The 22,500-nt window shown below is 43.8% G+C and overlaps 1 protein-coding gene across 1 annotated transcript in view; it reads right to left on the reverse strand.

Annotated features, from left to right (window-relative positions):
• The window catches only part of nrxn2b (neurexin 2b), a 558,448-nt gene that overhangs the window by 150,976 nt on the left and 384,972 nt on the right, over positions 1-22,500 (reverse strand). The window contains exon 15 of the mRNA XM_082161672.1: positions 18,304-18,423. Within this exon, the coding sequence (XP_082017798.1) occupies positions 18,304-18,423 (120 nt within the window). The remainder of the gene's footprint in view (positions 1-18,303; positions 18,424-22,500) is intronic.

The raw sequence follows: 22,500 nt of genomic DNA on the forward strand, positions 1-22,500 counted from the left end.
GTGTGTGTGTGTGTGTGTGTGTGTGTGTGTGTGTGTGTGAGAGTGTGTGTAAAAATCTATATTGCACAGCCCCTCCACAGCCTGAAATCCATTTGGGAGATTGGCATCGATCACTGTTCCTGCTCAGGCTTCCTGAGAGGAAACTCCTGACCCTTAATGGAGCAGAAGATCCATTGAAAGTTACAGACTCGAGTCAAGCTTCTGGGTTCAAGCTAATGTGTTCCTAAAGCTCTGAGCGCTCACACACACGTTATTTAAAAGCTGTGGTGGGGAAAACAACGCTCTGATCCCTACGGACTGAAGGAGGCACAGTTCAGCCGTGAAACTGAGGGAATGTGGTAATGACAAAAGAATTCACATTATTCAAAGGTGTTTTAGGTTGGCTGGACACGAAAAACGCCACAACACATATAAATCCTGCTGGAGAAAACAGTGGCCGGGTTTAAATAACCCAATTCGTGGAGAACTCAGCCTGGGTAATGGGAGACTGTAGCTGGTTAGAGCATGGGTCAACACTAGCCCAGAGAGTGTCCATCTAGACCAGCTAAAGATCCTTTTCTTTGACAGGAATGTATTTGCCAGACGTTTTTATCCAAAGCAACTTACATTTCTTTCAAGCTCCATGTTTGATCAGTTCTTGCCTTTCATGGGAATCGAATAAATGACCTTGGTGTTGCTACTGCCACTCTATTGTCTGAGCTCTGAAAGTTAAGACCAGTTCAGTGCAGGTAATGACTGTAGAGGATCCATTACAGCCAGGCTAACTGCCGCTAGCATCAGGAGCCGGACTCATCTGGTCTTCCAGCGGGGGAAACGAGAGCCTGATTGAAGAGCTGTAAGCAGGACCAGAAGCGAGTGGGATTTCTCTGGGATGTGCTTCTTCCCTGTTAGCAGAAGAGCAATAAAGCACAGCTCATCAGGCACGGCTGTAATTACTTGAGAGATGGTGAAGGGCGGACGAGCTGCTGGTTGCCAGATCTGCCCTCGCGGCCTCTGAGCGACTCATACAGTGATTACACGCAGTTAAAGTGTTGCTAACGCTCGCTAACACACACAGCTACCACTCGCTAACACAACACTCGCTAACACACACAGCTACCACTCGCTAACACAACGCTCGCTAACACACACAGCTACCACTCGCTAACACAACACTCGCTAACACACACAGCCACAGAAACACCGGTCTCCAACTCAATCTGACAGGAAGAGATTCTGTCTTTGTGGTTTGGTTTCGAAGAGAAAAGTCCCTGTTCTGATTATAAACACATTATCACTAAGGCTAATAATCACAAAGATAACGAGCCAATGAGATCTCGCGGTCTGTGGAGATAACGAGCCAATGAGATCTCTCTGTCTGTGGAGATAACGAGCCAATGAGATCTCTCTCTCTCTGTGGAGATAACGAGCCAATGAGATCTCTCTGTCTGTGGAGATAACGAGCCAATGAGATCTCTCTGTCTGTGGAGATAACGAGCCAATGAGATCTCTCTGTCTGTGGAGATAACGAGCCAATGAGATCTCTCTCTGTCTGTGGAGATAACGAGCCAATGAGATCTCTCTCTCTGTGGAGATAACGAGCCAATGAGATCTCTCTCTCTGTGTATATAACGAGCCAATGAGATCTCTCTCTCTGTGGATATAACGAGCCAATGAGATCTCTCTCTCTGTGGAGATAATGAGCCAATGAGATCTCTCTCTCTGTGGAGATAACGAGCCAATGAGATCTCTCTCTCTGTGGATATAACGAGCCAATGAGATCTCTCTCTCTCTGTGGAGATAACGAGCCAATGAGATCTCTCTGTCTGTGGAGATAACGAGCCAATGAGATCTCTCTGTCTGTGGAGATAACGAGCCAATGAGATCTCTCTGTCTGTGGAGATAACGAGCCAATGAGATCTCTCTCTCTGTGGAGGTAACGAGCCAATGAGATCTCTCTCTCTGTGGAGATAATGAGCCAATGAGATCTCTCTCTCTGTGGAGATAACGAGCCAATGAGATCTCTCTCTCTGTGGATATAACGAGCCAATGAGATCTCTCTCTGTGGAGATAACGAGCCAATGAGATCTCTCTCTCTCTGTGGAGGTAACGAGCCAATGAGATCTCTCTCTCTCTGTGGAGATAATGAGCCAATGAGATCTCTCTCTCTGTGGAGATAATGAGCCAATGAGATCTCTCTCTCTGTGGAGATAACGAGCCAATGAGATCTCTCTCTCTGTGGAGATAACGAGCCAATGAGATCTCTCTCTCTGTGGAGATAACGAGCCAATGAGATCTCTCTATCTGTGGAGATAATGAGCCAATGAGATCTCTCTCTCTGTGGAGATAACGAGCCAATGAGATCTCTCTCTCTCTCTCTCTCTCAGTTCAGCTAAAGGTCGATCTGTGGCTTCGAACAGCTTCATGCCTCATGAATTAAACTCCTTCATTGAGGACTCCTCATCCTCATCTGATATTCAGAGCACCAGCTCTCTGCGCTCATCATTAATGTGGAGTCAAAGACAAGGAGAAAGTTTCCCTGGTGACGAGGACCTTCAGTCTGAAGCTCTGCGGTGAAATCCTCTAAAGCTACGGACGGTTCTCTCAGCCGTTTCTTTGTGTTGCTTTAAAGTCTGAACATCCTTAGAAGTTCCGCTGGCAGCAAAACACTGTGCATCCAGTCATAGAAGAAATCTGTCGGTTTAGTGCCCCATATTTACCATATAACTGTTTAAAGAGTCGACAGAGTACAGGTGTCAGTGATAAACCCACTCTACAATAGCTTTTTTTTATACTAAATTACATTTACGCTGTATTTATAATCCATTTATTCACTTTTTGAGCATAGACCTGAAAATAAATGTCCAACTTAAACTGTTGTAAATCTTGAATGATTTAGAGCGACAGACTGAAGTTTGATCTCTTAAAGACGACACTTGTCAGATTATTGCTGAAGTGAACACAAGTTTTAAAGAGTGAACTTAAAAAAAAGTTACAGAATTTTACGTGTGTTGTTATGACAAATGCACAAAAATACTATTTTACATTTTTATATGAAATATACATGTTCAAAATCATGTTTTACTCTAAAACTGCAAGAAAATCAAAGCCATAAACCTAAACAAGTTTTGTTCCAAATGTGAGGTTGATATCTCATGATATCTGATCTTTCAGTGAGATGTAGTTCGTCTGCAGTACCAAACGCTTCCACTAGAGGAAACTCGTCTCATTCATTTCCACTGCGCTCGTTTCTGACCGCGAGGAGCTCAAGTGTGACTATTACTTACAGGACCATTTAACCTTTTCCAATCTTGTCCATGATTTATTTATTTTTTGTTTACACAGCAAGTGCCAAAACCTTTGCCAAGTTTCGTAAAAAATTTGTAAAAAAAGTAAAAAATTCAAAAAAACACAAAATGTAAAAAATTTCATCAAAAATGACTTAAGAGCACCAGTTAATAACCCTTTGATGATCCGACTGTCAGTGAGAGGGACGCAAACATGCATGAGCACAACCTGTAGTATGAGTGGAGCTGACGAAAGTCTTTTGCTGACAAATAAACGTGTATCAGCAAAGTTACACTATGATAAAAACTATTATAGAATTTCAATGATACTAAAATAACACTGGAAACAGCATCAAAATCAAACAAACAACAAACAAAAAACACGCCAGATCAAGAAACAACGATAATCATGTGAAGGGGGCATGGCCACCAGAACCTGACTGACACACATTCGGACCAATAGCACGCCAGCACAGCTGTGACTGACAGGTGCAACCGTTCATGGAGACTGTGTGTGTTTAGAGTTTACCGTGGTGATATAGGAAGCCTTTCAGTTTTCGAGTGAGAAAGGAAGCGAAACTTTGTGCTGTTCAACAGAGAGTTGAAGCGGAGTGTCAGTAATGAGTCATTAGTTGTGATGAGTCAGATTCAGACACAATCCAGCTCTCAGAATAATATTCTGCACCGTCAGGGTTTGTAAGTGCCTGTGTTTCATTTGATCACTTCAAGGACGAACGCTACGTGACTCAAACGCTGAATAATATGAATACACAATCATCTGCAGAACTCATATTCACTGGGCTGAGAATGACTCAAGATATGCACTCAGATATGACTGGACTAAGACACAAGGGGGCGGGGCTTAGCAAATCGTTAACGCCCACTACTGTTTCCCTCCTCATTCGGTGTGTGTGTCTTGATGATGATGTGATGATGATGAAGATGATGAGGATGATGATAATGAGGATGATGAAGATGATGATCACTCCTGACACTAATTGCTCTCATGGAGGCGCCGGCGCGTTCTCATAAATGAACCGAAACTCAAGCGCCTACTTGCCTCACAGAAATGTTTACTTTTAAACAGAACAATTCAAAACAAAAGAAAACAGACTCTCTGCTTATGTAATCTGTATGAAATGTGCATGTCTCTCTCCAGCGCGTTCACTACTGCGAAGATCGCGAGTCAGCATCGTCAACTTCATTTTTGCAGCCGACACTGACACAGAAAACACTTGTTTATTAATAAACATTTAAAATGTCTCCTTGCTATATTTGACATATTCATAATCATAACTTTTGCCGGTTCTTTGTGACAGCTCTTAGGTGCTTTTACTGGCAGCGCCACCCTTACATGTTACATGAACACGTCAGCACCGCATCAAAAACATGATTGCGTGATGAAAACATGATGAAAAACACCACTTGAACATAGCCTAACTGTTTAGAGAGAAAACACAGAACAAACAGAGTAATGCGCATACGTCCATCTCGCGAATGTACAGTCGTCTTCTACCATCTTCTCCCATTAGCCACTCTTCCACTGGCCAGCGCGAGCACAGAGACCGAAGTCATGCCTCGCCGCACTCCTGTAGAACCTGCCCTAAACATGCCGTCACTGGACTGTCACACTATACAGAGGTACACCAGCAAGAGGGAGATGAATGAAATAAATCGCCATACAAATATATCAGAAGCTGTCATTTAGTCTTTATTTGCACACTTGGACACACATGCGGCGACGAACAGGTCATAACATACCTGCATTTGTCATTCGTTAATGTCTTGCGGTCTTGCTGTTTTTTTTCCCCCCGTTTTTTTTAACAATTACATTTTGGGCTAAAAGTGTGTTGTGACGCAAGCGTTGCTGAACATGTACCGAGTAAAATATTACTGAAAATTGATTAGTAATGCCTTACACTACTGCGTTACAGCAAAAAGTAATATGTTACTGTAATGCATTACTTTTGTAACGAGTTACTCCCAACACTGGATGACAAATGACACACAAATGACAACAATAAAGTATGCTACTGTTCCAACATCAGCACTAGACACTGCATACTGATTCCCTTAAAACAGCAGGCAGTGTTTCATTGAAGCCTTTACACGCTATGACCTCATTTACATGTAAATTAGTGTGTGTGTGTGTGTGTGTGTGTGTGTGTGTGTGTGTGTGTCGCAGCTGCAGATGAAAACACACAAATCTTTCAGCCCTGAATTCTGTATTCACAGCCAAACTGACCCATTAAAGAAAGAAGCCCAGTGTGTGTGTGTGTGTGTGTGTGTGTGTGTGTGTGTGTGTGTGTGTGTGTGTGTGTGTGTGTGTGAGTGAGTGTGTGTGAGTGTGAGTGAGTGTGTGTGAGTGAGTGTTTGATCAGGTTCATGATGAAGTTCTCATGTTCTCTGATATCTCACAGAAAGTGAAGGTGAGCGTGTCGACTGACAGCAGAAGAGCGTCACATACATTGAGACACAAGTGCTGCAGGCTGTGTGTGTGTGTGTGTGTGTGTGTGTGTGTGTGTGTGTGTGTGTGTGTGTGTGTGTGTGTGTGTGTGTGTGTGTGTGTGTGTGTGTGTGTGTGTGTGAGCGCTGAAGGCTGTGTGTCTGCATGAGAGAAACCAGTGAAAGGACCAATCAACAGTAAGTGTGAGCGGCGTCACATCAAAACAGCTTCATCAACACACACACACAGATCAACACACACAGATCAACACACACACACACACACACAGACGAAGAGCCCAGAGACCCGGATCATCACGTCACTGATATGATTGTTGTGTAACAAAACTGATGTGTATATTTATAAAACGAATAAATAATCACAAAAAGAAGTGTTTTGACTGCAAATGTGTTTGTCTCCCCAGCAGCAGTTTTACGTCTAATATCCGTCCAAACACAGCCTAGATGTCTAATAGACGTCTAATATCCGTCCAAACACAGCCTAGACGTTTAATAGACGTCTAATATCTGTCCAAACACAGCTTAGATGTCTAATAGACGTCTAATATCCGTCCAAACACAGCCTAGATGTCTAATAGACGTCTAATATCCGTCCAAACACAGCCTTAGATGTCTAATAGACGTCTAATATCCATCCAAACGCAGCCTAGATGTCTAATAGACGTCTAATATCCGTCCAAACGCAGCCTAGATGTCTAATAGACGTCTAATATCCGTCCAAACACAGCCTTAGATGTCTAATAGACGTCTAATATCCATCCAAACGCAGCCTAGATGTCTAATAGACGTCTAATATCCATCCAAACGCAGCCTAGATGTCTAATAGACGTCTAATATACGTCCAAACACAGCCTTAGATGTCTAATAGACGTCTAATATCCGTCCAAACACAGCCTAGATGTCTAATAGACGTCTAAACCATCGCCCAAGAATAGACCACTCATTTCATTTCTTTGTTGTCTAATTGATGACTAAAGAAATGAAACCAAACACCTTGTAATCAGTGTTGACTCTGTTAGGGTTAGTGTCTGCGTCACCTTTAGCATTTACTCCACAACCATCGAGTAACAGTTTCAGGCCCTTCTTACACGTGAGCGAAGCATCAGAACTGATGTAGATTCAGCAGGAACGTTTGCTAGTGAAACACACACAACGCTGCAGTAAACCAGATGCTCTGCAGGAAACAGGAAGTGCTCAGATGAAGTGCCTCACATGCTAATCATTTCACTTAGCGACCAATTAATCCAACGAAGCCAACAGGGAGGACTCGAAAAACCAATTAATAACCACAATAAATCAGCTAATTAAGAGAGGAGATGAAATTAGCATCAAATTAGACACAGTAAGTGATAATGAAGACGGTGTGTGCTCAGAAACACACAACATCCCGAAACACACAACATCCCGAAACACACAACACCCCGAAACACACAACACCCCGAAACACACAACATCCCCAAACACACAACATCCCCAAACACACAACATCCCCAAACACACAACACCCCGAAACACACAACACCCCCAAACACACAACATCCTCAAACACACAACATCCCCAAACACACAACACCCCGAAACACACAACACCCCCAAACACACAACACCACCAAACACACAACATCCCCAAACACACAACACCCCGAAACACACAACACCCCCAAACACACAACATCCTCAAACACACAACATCCCCAAACACACAACATCCCCAAACACACAACACCCCGAAACACACAACACCCCCAAACACACAACATCCCCAAACACACAACATCCCCAAACACACAACACCCCCAAACACACAACACCCCCAAACACACAACATCCCCAAACACACAACACCCCCAAACACACAACATCCCCAAACACACAACATCCCCAAACACACAACACCCCGAAACACACAACATCCCCAAACACACAACACCCCCAAACACACAACACCCCGAAACACACAACACCCCCAAACTCACAACATCCCCAAACACACAACACCCCCAAACACACAACACCCCCAAACACACAACACCCCGAAACACACAACACCCCCAAACACACAACACCCCGAAACACACAACCTCCCCAAACACACAACACCCCGAAACACACAACATCCCCAAACACACAACACCCCGAAACACACAACACCCCCAAACACACAACATCCCCAAACACACAACATCCCCAAACACACAACATCCCCAAACACACAACACCCCGAAACACACAACATCCCCAAACACACAAACCTACATCATCCACTGAAGAGTTAAAGGGATAGTTCACCAAAGATGAAAATTAGTCCATGATTTACTCTCCCTCAACTCATCCTAGGTGTATATGACACTCTTCTCTCAGACGAACACAATCAGAGTTATATTAAAAAATGTCCTGACTCTTCCCAGCTTTATAATGGCAGTTGGATTGCAACCAACAGACTGAAGCTCAAAAATCTATCCATCATAAAAGCATCATGCACTTTTATGATGGACAGATGCACTTTTATGATGGACAGATGCACTTTTATGATGGACAGATACAGTTTTATGATGGACAGATGCACTTTTATGATGGACAGATACAGTTTTATAATGGATAGATGCACTTTTATGATGGATAGATGCACTTTTATGATGGACAGATACAGTTTTATGATGGATAGATGCACTTTTATGATGGACAGATACAGTTTTATAATGGATAGATGCACTTTTATAATGGATAGATGCACTTTTATGATGGACAGATACAGTTTTATAATGGATAGATGCACTTTTATGATGGATAGATGCACTTTTATGATGGACAGAGACAGTTTTATGATGGATAGATGCACTTTTATGATGGACAGATACAGTTTTATGATGGACAGATGCACTTTTATAATGGATAGATGCACTTTTATGATGGACAGATACAGTTTTATAATGGATAGATGCACTTTTATGATGGACAGATACAGTTTTATGATGGACAGATGCACTTTTATGATGGACAGATACAGTTTTATAATGGATAGATGCACTTTTATGATGGAGAGATACAGTTTTAAATTAGATGTGGATCTATTTTAAGATAGATGTGGTTGCACCTATTAAATTAAAAAAGGTCAGAGAGAAAAATAAAGCACCATGGTATAACAATACTACGCATGTTTTAAAGAGAGAAACCCGTATTTTAGAGCGTAAATGGAAACAAACTAATTTAGAGGTCTTTAGAATCGCGTGGAAAGACAGTATGTCACGTTATAAAAAGGCCCTAAAAGCGGCCAGGGCTGAGCACCTCCGCAAACTAATAGAAAACAACCAAAACAATCCAAGGTTTTTATTTAACACCGTGGCTAGACTAACAAATAAACAGACGTCACCCGAACAAAATATCCCGTTACAGTTCAGTAGTAATGATTTCATGAACTTCTTCACTGAGAAAATAGAAAGCATCAGAACCACTATTGTAAACGTTCAATCTTCAATTGCGCCTTATAATTCAGCTTCAATTATCACCCCGCAAGAACAATTACAGTGCTTTACAACTATAGAACAAAAAGAGTTAAATAAACTTATCACTTCATCTAAAACAACAACATGTTTATTAGATCCTATACCAACTAAACTACTGAAAGAAGTGTTACCTGTAGTGGAAGAGCCTCTCCTCAATATTATTAACTCGTCTTTATCTTTAGGTCATGTTCCAAGAACATTTAAACTGGCAGTTATAAAACCTCTCATTAAGAAACCACAATTAGATCATAATAATCTAGCAAATTATAGACCCATTTCAAATCTTCCATTTATGTCTAAAATATTAGAAAAAGTGGTGTCCGCTCAACTGGGCTCTTTCTTGCAACAAAATGATATCTATGAAAAGTTTCAGTCTGGATTCAGACCGCATCATAGCACTGAAACTGCGCTTGTTAAAATCACAAATGATTTACTTTTAGCTTCTGACCAAGGCTGTATCTCAATACTAGTTTTACTTGATCTTAGTGCTGCGTTCGATACTATAGATCATACATTACTCTTAGATCGACTACAAAATGATACTGGTGTTCAAGGACAAGCACTAAGCTGGTTCAAATCATACCTATCTGATCGCTACCATTTTGTCTATTTAAATGGAGAAAAATCGATCATAACTCCAGTAAACTATGGAGTGCCGCAGGGATCTGTGTTAGGCCCTCTGTTATTTTCAATATATATGATGCCACTTGGAAATATTATAAGGAAACATGGAATTAGTTTCGATTGTTATGCTGATGACACTCAAATATATATTTCATCACGGCCGGATGAAAACGCTAAATTCCCTTTCAAGGGAACTCGCGTTGCGTCGAATTGACGCTATGGGGAACGCTTTGCGTGATGACGTCTTGAAGCACATGTAAAATCAGTCCAATGGTGTGGCGGAACGTCAGAGGCGGGTGACGTCACGTACCAGGAAGCTATAAAAGCCGGCCCGAAACAGAAAACGAAAGCTTTCTGAGTCTTCAGTTGCGCTCTGTGTGAAATCTGTCTGTATATTTGGTGTTGTCTGTCTATATCATATATGTATATATATTCAGTATGGCGAGCAAGCAGCAGTTTAGAGTGTGTGTCCATCCCTGCCCGCGTTATTTAACGGGAGGTGATACTCACGCTCTTTGTGTTGTTTGTTTGTGTGAGGAGCATGCCCAGTCAGCACTCGAGGGTGGTGACTGTGTGCATTGCGACGCGCTTCCATTGTGTTCGCTCCGATCCCGCTTGGCTCGGTTCAATCCCGATCGCGTTCCCCAGGGCTCTGGTCCCGCCGCTGCCGAGGCACGGCGGCAATCACAGACCTGGGGTTCGCAAATGGATCTATCAGTGGATGTTGAGACGGGCTCTGCCTTATCTCAGCCTCCTTCTGATAGATCCAGTGCCTCTCATCAGGGTGTGGAAGCACGCGTTGCGGTTTCTTCCCCTCCGATGGAGGCACCAATACTGCAATTGTCCAGCTCTGAGGAGTTGGACGTTGTTAGTATTGACGCTGAGTCTGAGGATTCGCCACCTCAGTCTCATGCGTTTGAAGAATTGCTTGATGTTATCACTAGAGCTGTCGAGCGATTATCTATTGAGTGGCCAGAAGATAGGAAGGGCGCTCGTTCGAAAAGCAAGCTCGACGAACGTTTCCTGCCATCTCGTGCACAGCCTCAGTGCAGAAGCCTTCCGTTTTTCCCCGATCTCCACACCAAGGTGTCGAGATCGTGGGGGAAACCAGTGTCATATTGAGTGTATACTGCACAAACATCACACTATTCATCCATTCACAATTATAAAGAGCATGGTTATGGGGAGATGCCGAAGGTGGAAGAGACGCTCGCGAGCTATCTCTCTCCAGCAACGGCATCTTCTCTGAAGGCTCCTGCACTTCCATCCAAGCCAGTAAAAGTTACATCTTCCCTGGTTCATAAAGCTTATGCCGCCGCCGGTCAAGCTGCAGCGTGTTTACATACAATGTCCATAATGCAGGCTTACCAGGCTGAGTTATTGGGTGATTCTGAGGATGGCGGGGGTATTAGTGCTGATACGGTGTCTGAACTGCGTAGAGCCACAGATTTGTCTCTCAGGGCCACCAAGGAGACGGCTAAATCCATCGGCCGCTCTATGGCAGCCCTGGTGGCCACTGAGAGGCATCTGTGGCTCAACTTAAGTGACATAAAGGACAAAGAAAAACATGTTCTTTTAGATGCACCAGTATCCACGCAAGGGTTATTTGGAGACGCAGTTAATAGTGCTGTAGCGAAGTCACAAGAAGCTTCAAAACAGGCAGCTGCACTTCAGAAACTTCTCCCCCGCCGTTCTTTCTATGAGGCTGCTGAGCGGGAGCAGCCTCACTCCTCTAAAAAGAGCGCTGAGCACCGCGCCACTCAGAAACAGAGCGTTTCCTCCCGTACTCCCCCACAAAAATCTCGGGGACACGGAGGGCGCTCTCAAACCCAGCAGTCTTCGAGGGGTAAAACGGATCTGCGGACCGTTATTACCGCCAAGAAGGCTGCTGGGAAAAAGTCCTGATGTCTGAGGGCTCAGGACAAATGAGGGTAGTCCCCCCGAAGCAGAGCGGTTAACACCTCTTTTCACGGTGCCCGTCTCTCTTCTGTGCCGTTCTGCCAACCCTGCCGCCTCCGGTGTTACAGGGCGCAGCGGTCTCCGGCGAGCACATATCTCAAGGTCCAACCGGAAACGTAGTGGCCTCGGGATGCCCGCCCCCTCTGAGGAGGGTGCTAGAGCAGTCTGTTCGGTCGTTCCCTGCCGGTGCGCCGTTACAGGGCGACGAACCGACTACTCAACAGCAGGAGAAAAATACGGTGCCGTCTCTCTTCGGTGCCCTCAGGGGACCGTTCTGCCAACCCTGCCGCCTCCGGTGTTACAGGGCGCAGCGGTCTCCGGCGAGCACATATCTCAAGGTCCACCCGGAAACGTAGTGGCCTCGGGATGCCCGCCCCCTCTGAGGAGGGTGCTAGAGCAGTCTGTTCGGTCGTTCCCTGCCGGTGCACCGTTACAGGGCGACGAACCGACTACTCAACAGCAACACAATCCAGAAACCAGTCTCGAGAGGCTGGTACCTCTAGTAGAATCTTTGACAGCGTGGAAGCTACTGTCAAATGTTTCTCGTTGGGTCCTGCAGACCGTGGAAAAAGGGTATCAGATACAATTCTAGAAACGCCCAACTCTTTATGGGGGTCCTGCCCACAGTGGTGGGCCCCGAGCAGGTTCTGGTTATGGAACAGGAAGTAAACACTCTGTTAGAGAAAGGGGCCATAGAATATGTACCTCCCTCCGACAGGGAAACCGGGTTTTACAGCCGGTACTTCATAGTTCCAAAGAAGGACGGGGGATTGCGTCCCATTTTAGATCTTCGAGTTCTGAACGAGTCATTCATTCAGCTCAAGTTCAAAATGTTAACATTGAGACAAATCGTGTCACAGATCAGGTCCGAGGACTGGTTTGTCACGATAGACCTCAAGGACGCATATTTCCGTCCTTGTCATTGGAAGTTCCTGAGGTTTGCTTTCGGGGGCAAAGCATACCAATATCGAGTTCTTCCATTCGGCCTGGCTTTATCACCCCGCACTTTCACCAAATGCGTGGATGCAGCTCTGGCGCCTCTGCGCCTCCAGGGTGTTCGCATCATGAACTACATCGACGATTGGTTGATTTTAGCTCAGTCGCATCAGATGGCGGTTCAACATCGAGATGTTGTTCTCGCCCATATGAAAGAGTTGGGGTTACGGCTGAACGCCAAGAAGAGTGTGCTTTCTCCATTTTAGAGGACCACTTTTTTAGGCGTGGTTTGGGATTCAGTGTCGATGCAGGCGCGCCTGTCATCGCCACGCTTAGATTCCATCCTGGCAGCTGTGAAAAGTGTAAAGCTAGGCCAGCTACTCACTGTCAAACAGTTCCAGAGACTGTTGGGTCTCATGGCAGCAGCTTCCAACGGGATACCTTTTGGACTGCTGCACATGAGGCCCCTGCAGTGGTGGCTCAGGACCAGAGGGTTTTCCCCGAGGGGCAACCCATTTCGCACAATCACAATGGTTATGTGGAAGAAACCTTTGGTTCCTGTCCCAGGGCCCAGTGCTGGGAGCTCCTTGTCGTCGCAAACTGCTAACGACGGATGCTTCCCTCACGGGTTGGGGAGCGATCCTAGGGGTCGCTCATCTCAAGGTCTGTGGGAAGACCATCATCGTTCCTGGCATATCTATCGCCTAGAGATGTTAGTTGTCTTCCGGGCTCTGAGGAGCTTTATCACAGATCTCAGGGGACACCATGTGTTAGTGCATACGGACAACACGTCGGTAGTCGCCTATATCAACCACCAAGGGGGTTTGCGCTCGCGCCCATTATCCAATCTGGCACGCCATATCCTCTTGTGGTCCCAGGGGAAGTTGCTGTCACTCAAGGCAGCCTACATCCCCGGGGTCCAGAATATAGGAGCAGACACTCTGTCGAGACAGGGGCCGAGGCCCGGGGAATGGAGGCTCCACCCCCGAGGTGGTGGAGCTGATATGGACGGAGTTGGCCAATTATAAGTGGATCTGTTTGCGTCTCGAGAGACGTCTCACTGTCCACTTTGGTTCTCCCTCACGCATCCAGCTCCTCTGGGACTGGATGCTATGGTAGAGTCGTGGCCGAGGCTACGTCTGTACGCCTTTCCCCCAGTTGCTCTGCTCCCGGGAGTTCTGGAAAGAGTTCGCAGGGACCGGGTTTGCCTGCTTCTTATAGCACCGCGCTGGCCGGGCAGAGTATGGTTTCCCGATCTTGTGTCCCTCCTCGACGGGCATCCTCTGGAGCTTCCTGTCAGGAGGGGCCTTTTGTCCCAAGCAGGGGGCTCAATATTTCACCCCCGCCAGAACTGTGGAACCTGTGGGCTTGGCTTCTGAGGGGGCCCAGCTCATAGAGTCAGGTCTCTCAACTGAGGTTGCTGAGACCATTCTACAGTCCAGAGCTCCCTCCACGAGGAAACTATGCCCTGAAGTGGAGAGTTTTCACTTCTTTGTGTAGTGACCGTCGGTTGGATCCAGTCAACTGCCCAATTGGTACAGTTCTGGAGTTCCTGCAGGCCCGGTTCACTGCAGGTCTGACCCCGTCCACTTTAAAGGTTTATGTGGCGGCCATAGGTGCTTACCACATTCCTTTGGGTGGAATGTCTGTGGGGAAAGACCCTTTGGTATCTCGTTTCCCTCGTGGCACTTGGAGGTCCTCCTCCCTTTCGAAAAGCGGACCAGGAGGCGAATAATTTGCTTTGCCCTGTTCGGGCGTTAGACGCATATGTCCACAGAGCTGCCCTGTGGCGTAAGAGTGATCAATTGTTTGTTCGCTTTGGGTCCCCTAACAAAGGAGGTCCAGTGTCTAAGCAAAGGATGAGCAAGTGGGTGGTTGAGGCTATCTCACTTGCTTATGAGGCGGCTGGACAGCCTTCTCCTTTGGCTGTCCGGTCGCACTCTACTAGGAGTATGGCGGCCTCTAAGGCCCTTATATCAGGAGTATCTTTACAGGACGTTTGTGATGCGGCAGGCTGGTCCTCACCGCACACCTTCGTCAGGTTCTACTCGTTATTGTCTTCCTAGTGCTGCGCAATTGATTTCACACAGGACAGACATTTGTAGCTATGGTGGCGTTGGTATAGACGTTCCCCATAGCGTCAATTCGACGCAACGCGAGTTCCCTTGAAAGGGAACGCCTAGGTTACGACTGTAACTTCGGTTCCCTGAAGAGGGAACGAGCGTTGCGTCACCTTGCCATATCTCCTTCATGCCTGTCAGCACGACTTCAGACTCTACGAAGCTTTCGTTTTCTGTTTCGGGCCGGCTTTTATAGCTTCCTGGTACGTGACGTCACCCGCCTCTGACGTTCCGCCACACCATTGGACTGATTTTACATGTGCTTCAAGATGTCATCACGCAAAGCGTTCCCCATAGCGTAAATTCGACGCAACGCTCGTTCCCTCTTCAGGGAACCGAGGTTACAGTCGTAACCGAGGCGTTTTCCAAATTGACAGAGTGTGTTAAAGATATAAAAGATTGGATGACGCGTAATTTTCTTTTATTAAATCCAGACAAGACAGAGGTAATACTTATCGGTTCAAAAAACCGCCCACAAAACCTCGCACAATACAACTTTAACATCATAGGATGTCCTGTTACTTTATCCTCTACAGTAAAAGACCTGGGTGTTATACTCGATTGCAACCTGTCTTTTGAAAATCATATTTCATATGTTACAAAAACAGCCTTTTTCCACCTTAGAAACATTGCTAAGCTACGTAATATGCTATCAGTTTCTGATGCAGAAAAGTTAGTTCATGCATTCATGACCTCGAGACTGGATTACTGTAATGCTTTATTAGCTGGTTGTCCTGCATCCTCAATAAACAAGCTACAGTTAGTCCAAAATGCCGCCGCTAGAGTTCTTACGAGATCAAGAAAATATGATCATATAACACCGATTTTATCATCACTGCATTGGTTACCTATAAAGTTCCGTATTAATTACAAGGTATTGCTACTGACTTATAAAGCCCTAAACGGCTTAGCTCCAGTCTATTTAACAGATCTTCTATCGCCCTATAATCCATCGCGCTCTTTAAGATCACTAAATTCAAGGCTTTTGGTCATACCTAGGATATCCAGAACCACCAAAGGAGGGAGAGCATTTTCACATTTGGCTCCAAAACTCTGGAATAGTCTTCCTGATACTGTTCGTTGCTCAGACTCGCTCTCCCAGTTTAAAACTAGATTAAAGTCGCATCTCTTCAGCCAGGCATTCTTATAATCCTACAGTTCAAACTACAATCCGGCCTCTAGCTCATAAATGCCAGAGGAGAACTGGCCCCCGACTGAGCCTGGGTTCTCCCATGTTTTTTTTTTCTCCATTAGGTCACCTGATGGAGTTTTGGGACACCATTAGGTCACTTGATGGAGTTTTTCGGTTCCTTGCCACTGTTGCCTTTGGCTTGCTCAGTTGGGGATATTTTGGGGATATTTAATCTAATTTTATCAATCAATAAATTCCTCTTGAAACAAACTTTGTTGTATTATTTTAATTTAATACTGTGAAGCTGCTTTGATACAATCTGTATTGTGAAAAGCGCTATACAAATAAACTTGACTTGACTTGACTTTTATGATGGACAGATACAGTTCTATAATGAATAGATGCACTTTTATGATGGACAGATACAGTTTTATAATGGATAGATGCACTTTTATGATGGACAGATACAGTTTTATAATGGATAGATGCACTTTTATGATGGACAGATACAGTTTTATAATGGATAGATGCACTTTTATGATGACAGATACAGTTTTATAATGGATAGATTCACTTTTATGATGGACAGATACAGTTTTATGATGGACAGATACAGTTTTATAATGGATAGATGCACTTTTATGATGGACAGATACAGTTTTATAATGGACAGATGCACTTTTATGATGGATAGATGCACTTTTATGATGGACAGATACAGTTTTATGATGGATAGATGCACTTTTATAATGGATAGATGCACTTTTATGATGGACAGATACAGTTTTATAATGGATAGATGCACTTTTATGATGGACAGATAGTTTTATAATGGATATATGCACTTTTATGATGGATAGATGCACTTTTATGATGGACAGATACAGTTTTATGATGGATAGATGCACTTTTATAATGGATAGATGCACTTTTATGATGGACAGATACAGTTTTATAATGGATAGATGCACTTTTATGATGGATAGATGCACTTTTATGATGGACAGATGCACTTTTATGATGGACAGATACAGTTTTATAATGGATAGATGCACTTTTATGATGGACAGATACAGTTTTATGATGGATAGATGCACTTTTATAATGGATAGATGCACTTTTATGATGGACAGATACAGTTTTATAATGGATAGATGCACTTTTATGATGGACAGATACAGTTTTATAATGGATATATGCACTTTTATGATGGATGCACTTTTATGATGGACAGATACAGTTTTATGATGGATAGATGCACTTTTATAATGGATAGATGCACTTTTATGATGGACAGATACAGTTTTATAATGGAGAGATGCACTTTTATGATGGATAGATGCACTTTTATGATGGACAGATACAGTTTTATAATGGATAGATGCACTTTCATGATGGATAGATGCACTTTTATGATGGATAGATGCACTTTTATGATGGACAGATGCACTTTTATGATGGATAGATGCACTTTTATGATGGACAGATACAGTTTTATAATGGATAGATGCACTTTTATGATGGACAGATGCACTTTTATGATGGACAGATACAGTTTTATAATGGATAGATGCACTTTTATAATGGATAGATGCACTTTTATGATGGACAGATACAGTTTTATAATGGATAGATGCACTTTTATGATGGATAGATGCACTTTTATGATGGATAGATGCAGTTTTATGATGGACAGATACAGTTTTATAATGGATAGATGCACTTTTATGATGGATAGATTCACTTTTATGATGGACAGATGCACTTTTATGATGGATAGATGCACTTTTATGATGGACAGATACAGTTTTATAATGGATAGATGCACTTTTATGATGGACAGATGCACTTTTATGATGGATAGATGCACTTTTATGATGGACAGATACAGTTTTATAATGGATAGATGCACTTTTATAATGGACAGATGCACTTTTATAATGGATAGATGCACTTTTATGATGGACAGATGCACTTTTATGATGGATAGATGCACTTTTATGATGGACAGATGCACTTTTATGAAGGACTTAAACGGCCATTCACTGCCATTATAAAGCTTGGAAGAGCCAGAACATTTTTTTATATAACTCTGATTGTATTTGTCTGAAAGAATAATGTCATATACACCTAGGATGAGTTGAGGGAGAGTAAATCATAGGCTAATCTTCATCTTTGGGGGAACTGTCCCTTTAATGGACCCTGTTCGCATGAACCCCAGCATGATAAACCAGTCTGTCCCACAGGAACAGAAGATGAGGAAGATGATGATGATGAAGATGAAGAGGTGTACTCACGGTCGCTGCAGAACGAGCCCCCGTAGGACGTCATGGTGCAGTCACAGGAGAAGCCCTCCCACTGCTGCAGACACACCCCCTGATGATGACACGAGTCCTCCGTACAGGTGGTGCTGGGTCCTGCACACACACACACACACACACACACACACACACATATCAAGGCACTGCAGGAGCGATGACTGTATCAGCGATCACACCATAGACCGTATATAATATGGGCGAAGTGTCTGTGAAGTTTCTGAAGAGCGTTTTTAAAGCCCAAAGTGGGCGGAGCCATCTTGGCCGCGCGTCACTCCCGGATAAACGAAAATGTGGAGCGCGGCGGATTAGCTGAGGTGACGTGACGCTAACAGACAGCAGACAAACGGCTAGTAGTGACATCACCTGTCGCTCAAGAGCCCACGCCCTCAGTACGTCTCGCACTGGCTGTGATGCGACACACATTACGTAATCAGGTTGAAAGGTCACGCTTGTTCAGGAATGAAGGAAAGGGTGAAAAACTCCATCTCAGTTTCTCCTCACACTTCAAGATCGTCCGACATCGTTGCTTTACCTTTTATTTGTCAATGGCGTTTGACTCAGTCTTTGCACGTTCTCTTTGTAAATGCTGGGTCGGTTCTTACGCCTACGTCACGCTTGACCTTTCACCCTGATGACGTAATGTGTGAAGTTGTGTAAGACCAGCATTAGTGGTTAAAAGTATAAATGTTTATTTTGTTATTAAATGTCGGCTGGTTTGTCTAGATAAGACTCTTATTCCTCGGCTGGATCGTGTCGAGACTTTGAAGCTGCACTGAAACTCACATCTGGACCTTCGACCCGTTGGACTCCATTGAAGACACTATATGGAGGAACATCCTAGAGTGTTTTCCTCTAAAACCTTCATTTCTTTTCAACTGAAGAAAAAGACTTGAACATCTTGGATGATGAGGGGAAAATGTTCATTCTGAAGTGAACTAACCCTTTTGATCATCAAATCCTCATATTAGAGTGATTTGTGAAGGATCATGTGACACTGAAGACTGGAGTAATGATGCTGAACATTCAGCTTTGATCACAGGAATAAATTACACTTTACTGTATATTCACATAGAGAACAGATGATTTACATTAGAATAATATTCAGTGTTTTTACAGTGTTTCTGATCCTGTGACTGCAGAAGAGTCATGTGTGCTGGTTTAGATCTTCAGGTTCTCCAGAACGAGAGTAACGAGAGTAACTCTGCTGAGTTTATAATGTGAGTCGCACTGATAATGGACTTTAAGCTGATCTGAGGTCAGTGATTATCTCCACAGGAGACTCACACCACATGATGATTATTCTACATCTCAGCCAATCAGATCTCAGCAGGGTCGGAGGAAAGGTGGTTCATGTGTGAAAGCTGAAGCACACGAGTTTGTGGATCTGAAGTTATTTTCAGCACATCTTCAGGTTAATGATCTGAGGAGATGAGCTCAAACACTAACAGCTCACACACACACACACACACACACACACACACACACACACGCACTCGCACACGCACACGCACACGCACACGCACTCGCACTCGCACTCGCACACGCACACGCACACACACACGCACACGCAAACTCACAAACACACACACACACACACACACACACACACACACACACACACACACACACACACACTCTCTCTCACACACACACACACGCATGCAAACTCACAAACAAACACACACACACACACGTGCGTGCGTGCGTGCGTGCGTGCGTGTGTGAATATTACCATACGTGTGCAGTTTAAGAGTAAAGTCAGAAAAGCTTTTTCCGTCTCTTTCCTCGATGGCATAATTAAACTGAGAGAGAGAGAGTGTGTGTGTGTGTGTGTGTGTGAGAGAGAGAGAGTGTGTGTGTGTGAGAGAGAGAGAGAGTGTGTGTGTGTGTGTGTGTGTGTGTGTGTGTGTGTGTGTGTGTGAGAGAGAGAGAGAGAGAGAGAGAGAGTGTGCGTGCGTGTGTGAATATTACCATACGTGTGCAGTTTAAGAGTAAAGTCAGAAAAGCTTTTTCCGTCTCTTTCCTCGACGGCATAATTAAACTGAACCGCTGAAGCGTGAATTAAAATTATTCTAATTGACTGTTGAGTTGATTGTGTTATAACCACATACTAATGACTCGACTGTGTGTGTGTGTGTGTGAGAGAGAGAGAGAGAGAGAGAGAGAGAGAGAGAGAGAGTCAAGTCAAGTCAAGTCAAGTTTATTTGTATAGCGCTTTTCACAATACAGATTGTATCAAAGCAGCTTCACAGTATTAAATTAAAATAATACAACAAAGTTTTTTCAAGAGGAATTTATTGATTGATAAAATTAAATTAAATATCCCCAAAATATCCCCAACGGAGCAAGCCAAAGGCAACAGTGGCAAGGAACCGAAAAACTTCATCAAGTGACCTAATGGTGTCCTAAAACTCCATCAGGTGACCTAATGGAGAAAAAAAAAACCTTGGGAGAACCCAGGCTCAGTCGGGGGCCAGTTCTCCTCTGGCATTTATGAGCTAGAGGCCGGATTGTAGTTTGAACTGTAGGATTATATGAATGCCTGGCTGAAGAGATGCGACTTTAATCTAGTTTTAAACTGGGAGAGCGAGTCTGAGCAACGAACAGTATCAGGAAGACTATTCCAGAGTTTTGGAGCCAAATGTGAAAATGCTCTCCCTCCTTTGGTGGTTCTGGATATCCTAGGTATGACCAAAAGCCTTGAATTTAGTGATCTTAAAGAGCGCGATGGATTATAGGGCGATAGAAGATCCGTTAAATAGACTGGAGCTAAGCCGTTTAGGGCTTTATAGGTCAGTAGCAATACCTTGTAATTAATACGGAACTTTATAGGTAACCAATGCAGTGATGATAAAATCGGTGTTATATGATCATATTTTCTTGATCTCGTAAGAACTCTAGCGGCGGCATTTTGGACTAACTGTAGCTTGTTTATTGAGGATGCAGGACAACCAGCTAATAAAGCATTACAGTAATCCAGTCTCGAGGTCATGAATGCATGAACTAACTTTTTTCATTTTTGGGTGAACTAACCCTTTAAGTTGGTAATGTCCTTCCTAGAAGTTGGTCTCAACTGCTTTGTGAACTAAGTTACTTAAGATAAAACTACCAGGGATTAAACAGACTAGATAGGCTAATTCACGTGATAGTCTGCTCAAACTGTTAGTTAACATAACGTTACCAGCTGTCTGGACACATATTCCCCAGCAATGGTGAGATGACTTACATAGGATGTTCTTCTCCCACATTGATCAGTCTGTACTCTGTAGAAATTAGTTCGGCGAGATGTAGCCTAAATCATTTAAAATGTGACAGCCGCTGTCCTCTTCTGTAACCGTTACGTTACTTACTTCAGCGAGCATCTGAATCTGTGTCGCACGCACGAGCCTGTGAAAATCTTACCCAGATACAGCAATGCTATTTTCTGATTGGCTGTTCGGTAGCTATATTTTGTTTCACTCATGGTTTCACGGTTTAAAAAATAGCGCCGCAACTTGATGGGCGTTATCCTCGTAATGTCTCTGCGTGAGAAATACAAGGTGTGGCGTGTGAGCGTGTGAATGGGTTGAAATGCGTGTGTCTCACGCATTGGGCGTGAGAGAGCCCTGGCGTCATCCAATCTTTTATATCTTTAACACACTCTGTCAATTTGGAAAATTTAGCGTTTTCATCCGGCCGTGATGAAATATATATTTGAGTGTCATCAGCATAACAATGGAAACTAATTCCATGTTTCCTTATAATATTTCCAAGTGGCATCATATATATTGAAAATAACAGAGGGCCTAACACAGATCCCTGCGGCACTCCATAGTTTACTGGAGTTATGATCGATTTTTCTCCATTTAAATAGACAAAATGGTAGCGGTCAGATAGGTATGATTTGAACCAGCTTAGTGCTTGTCCTTGAACACCAGTATAATTTTGTAGTCGATCTAAGAGTAATGTATGATCTATAGTATCGAACGCAGCACTAAGATCAAGTAAAACTAGTATTGAGATACAGCCTTGGTCAGAAGCTAAAAGTAAATCATTTGTGATTTTAACGAGTGCAGTTTCAGTGCTATGATGCGGTCTGAATCCAGACTGAAACTTTTCATAGATATCATTTTGTTGCAAGAAAGAGCCCAGTTGAGCGGACACCACTTTTTCTAATATTTTAGACATAAATGG

The sequence above is a fragment of the Leuciscus leuciscus genome (assembly GCF_965113295.1).
Source record: "Leuciscus leuciscus genome assembly, chromosome: 2".
Classification (NCBI taxonomy): Eukaryota; Metazoa; Chordata; class Actinopteri; order Cypriniformes; family Leuciscidae; genus Leuciscus; species Leuciscus leuciscus.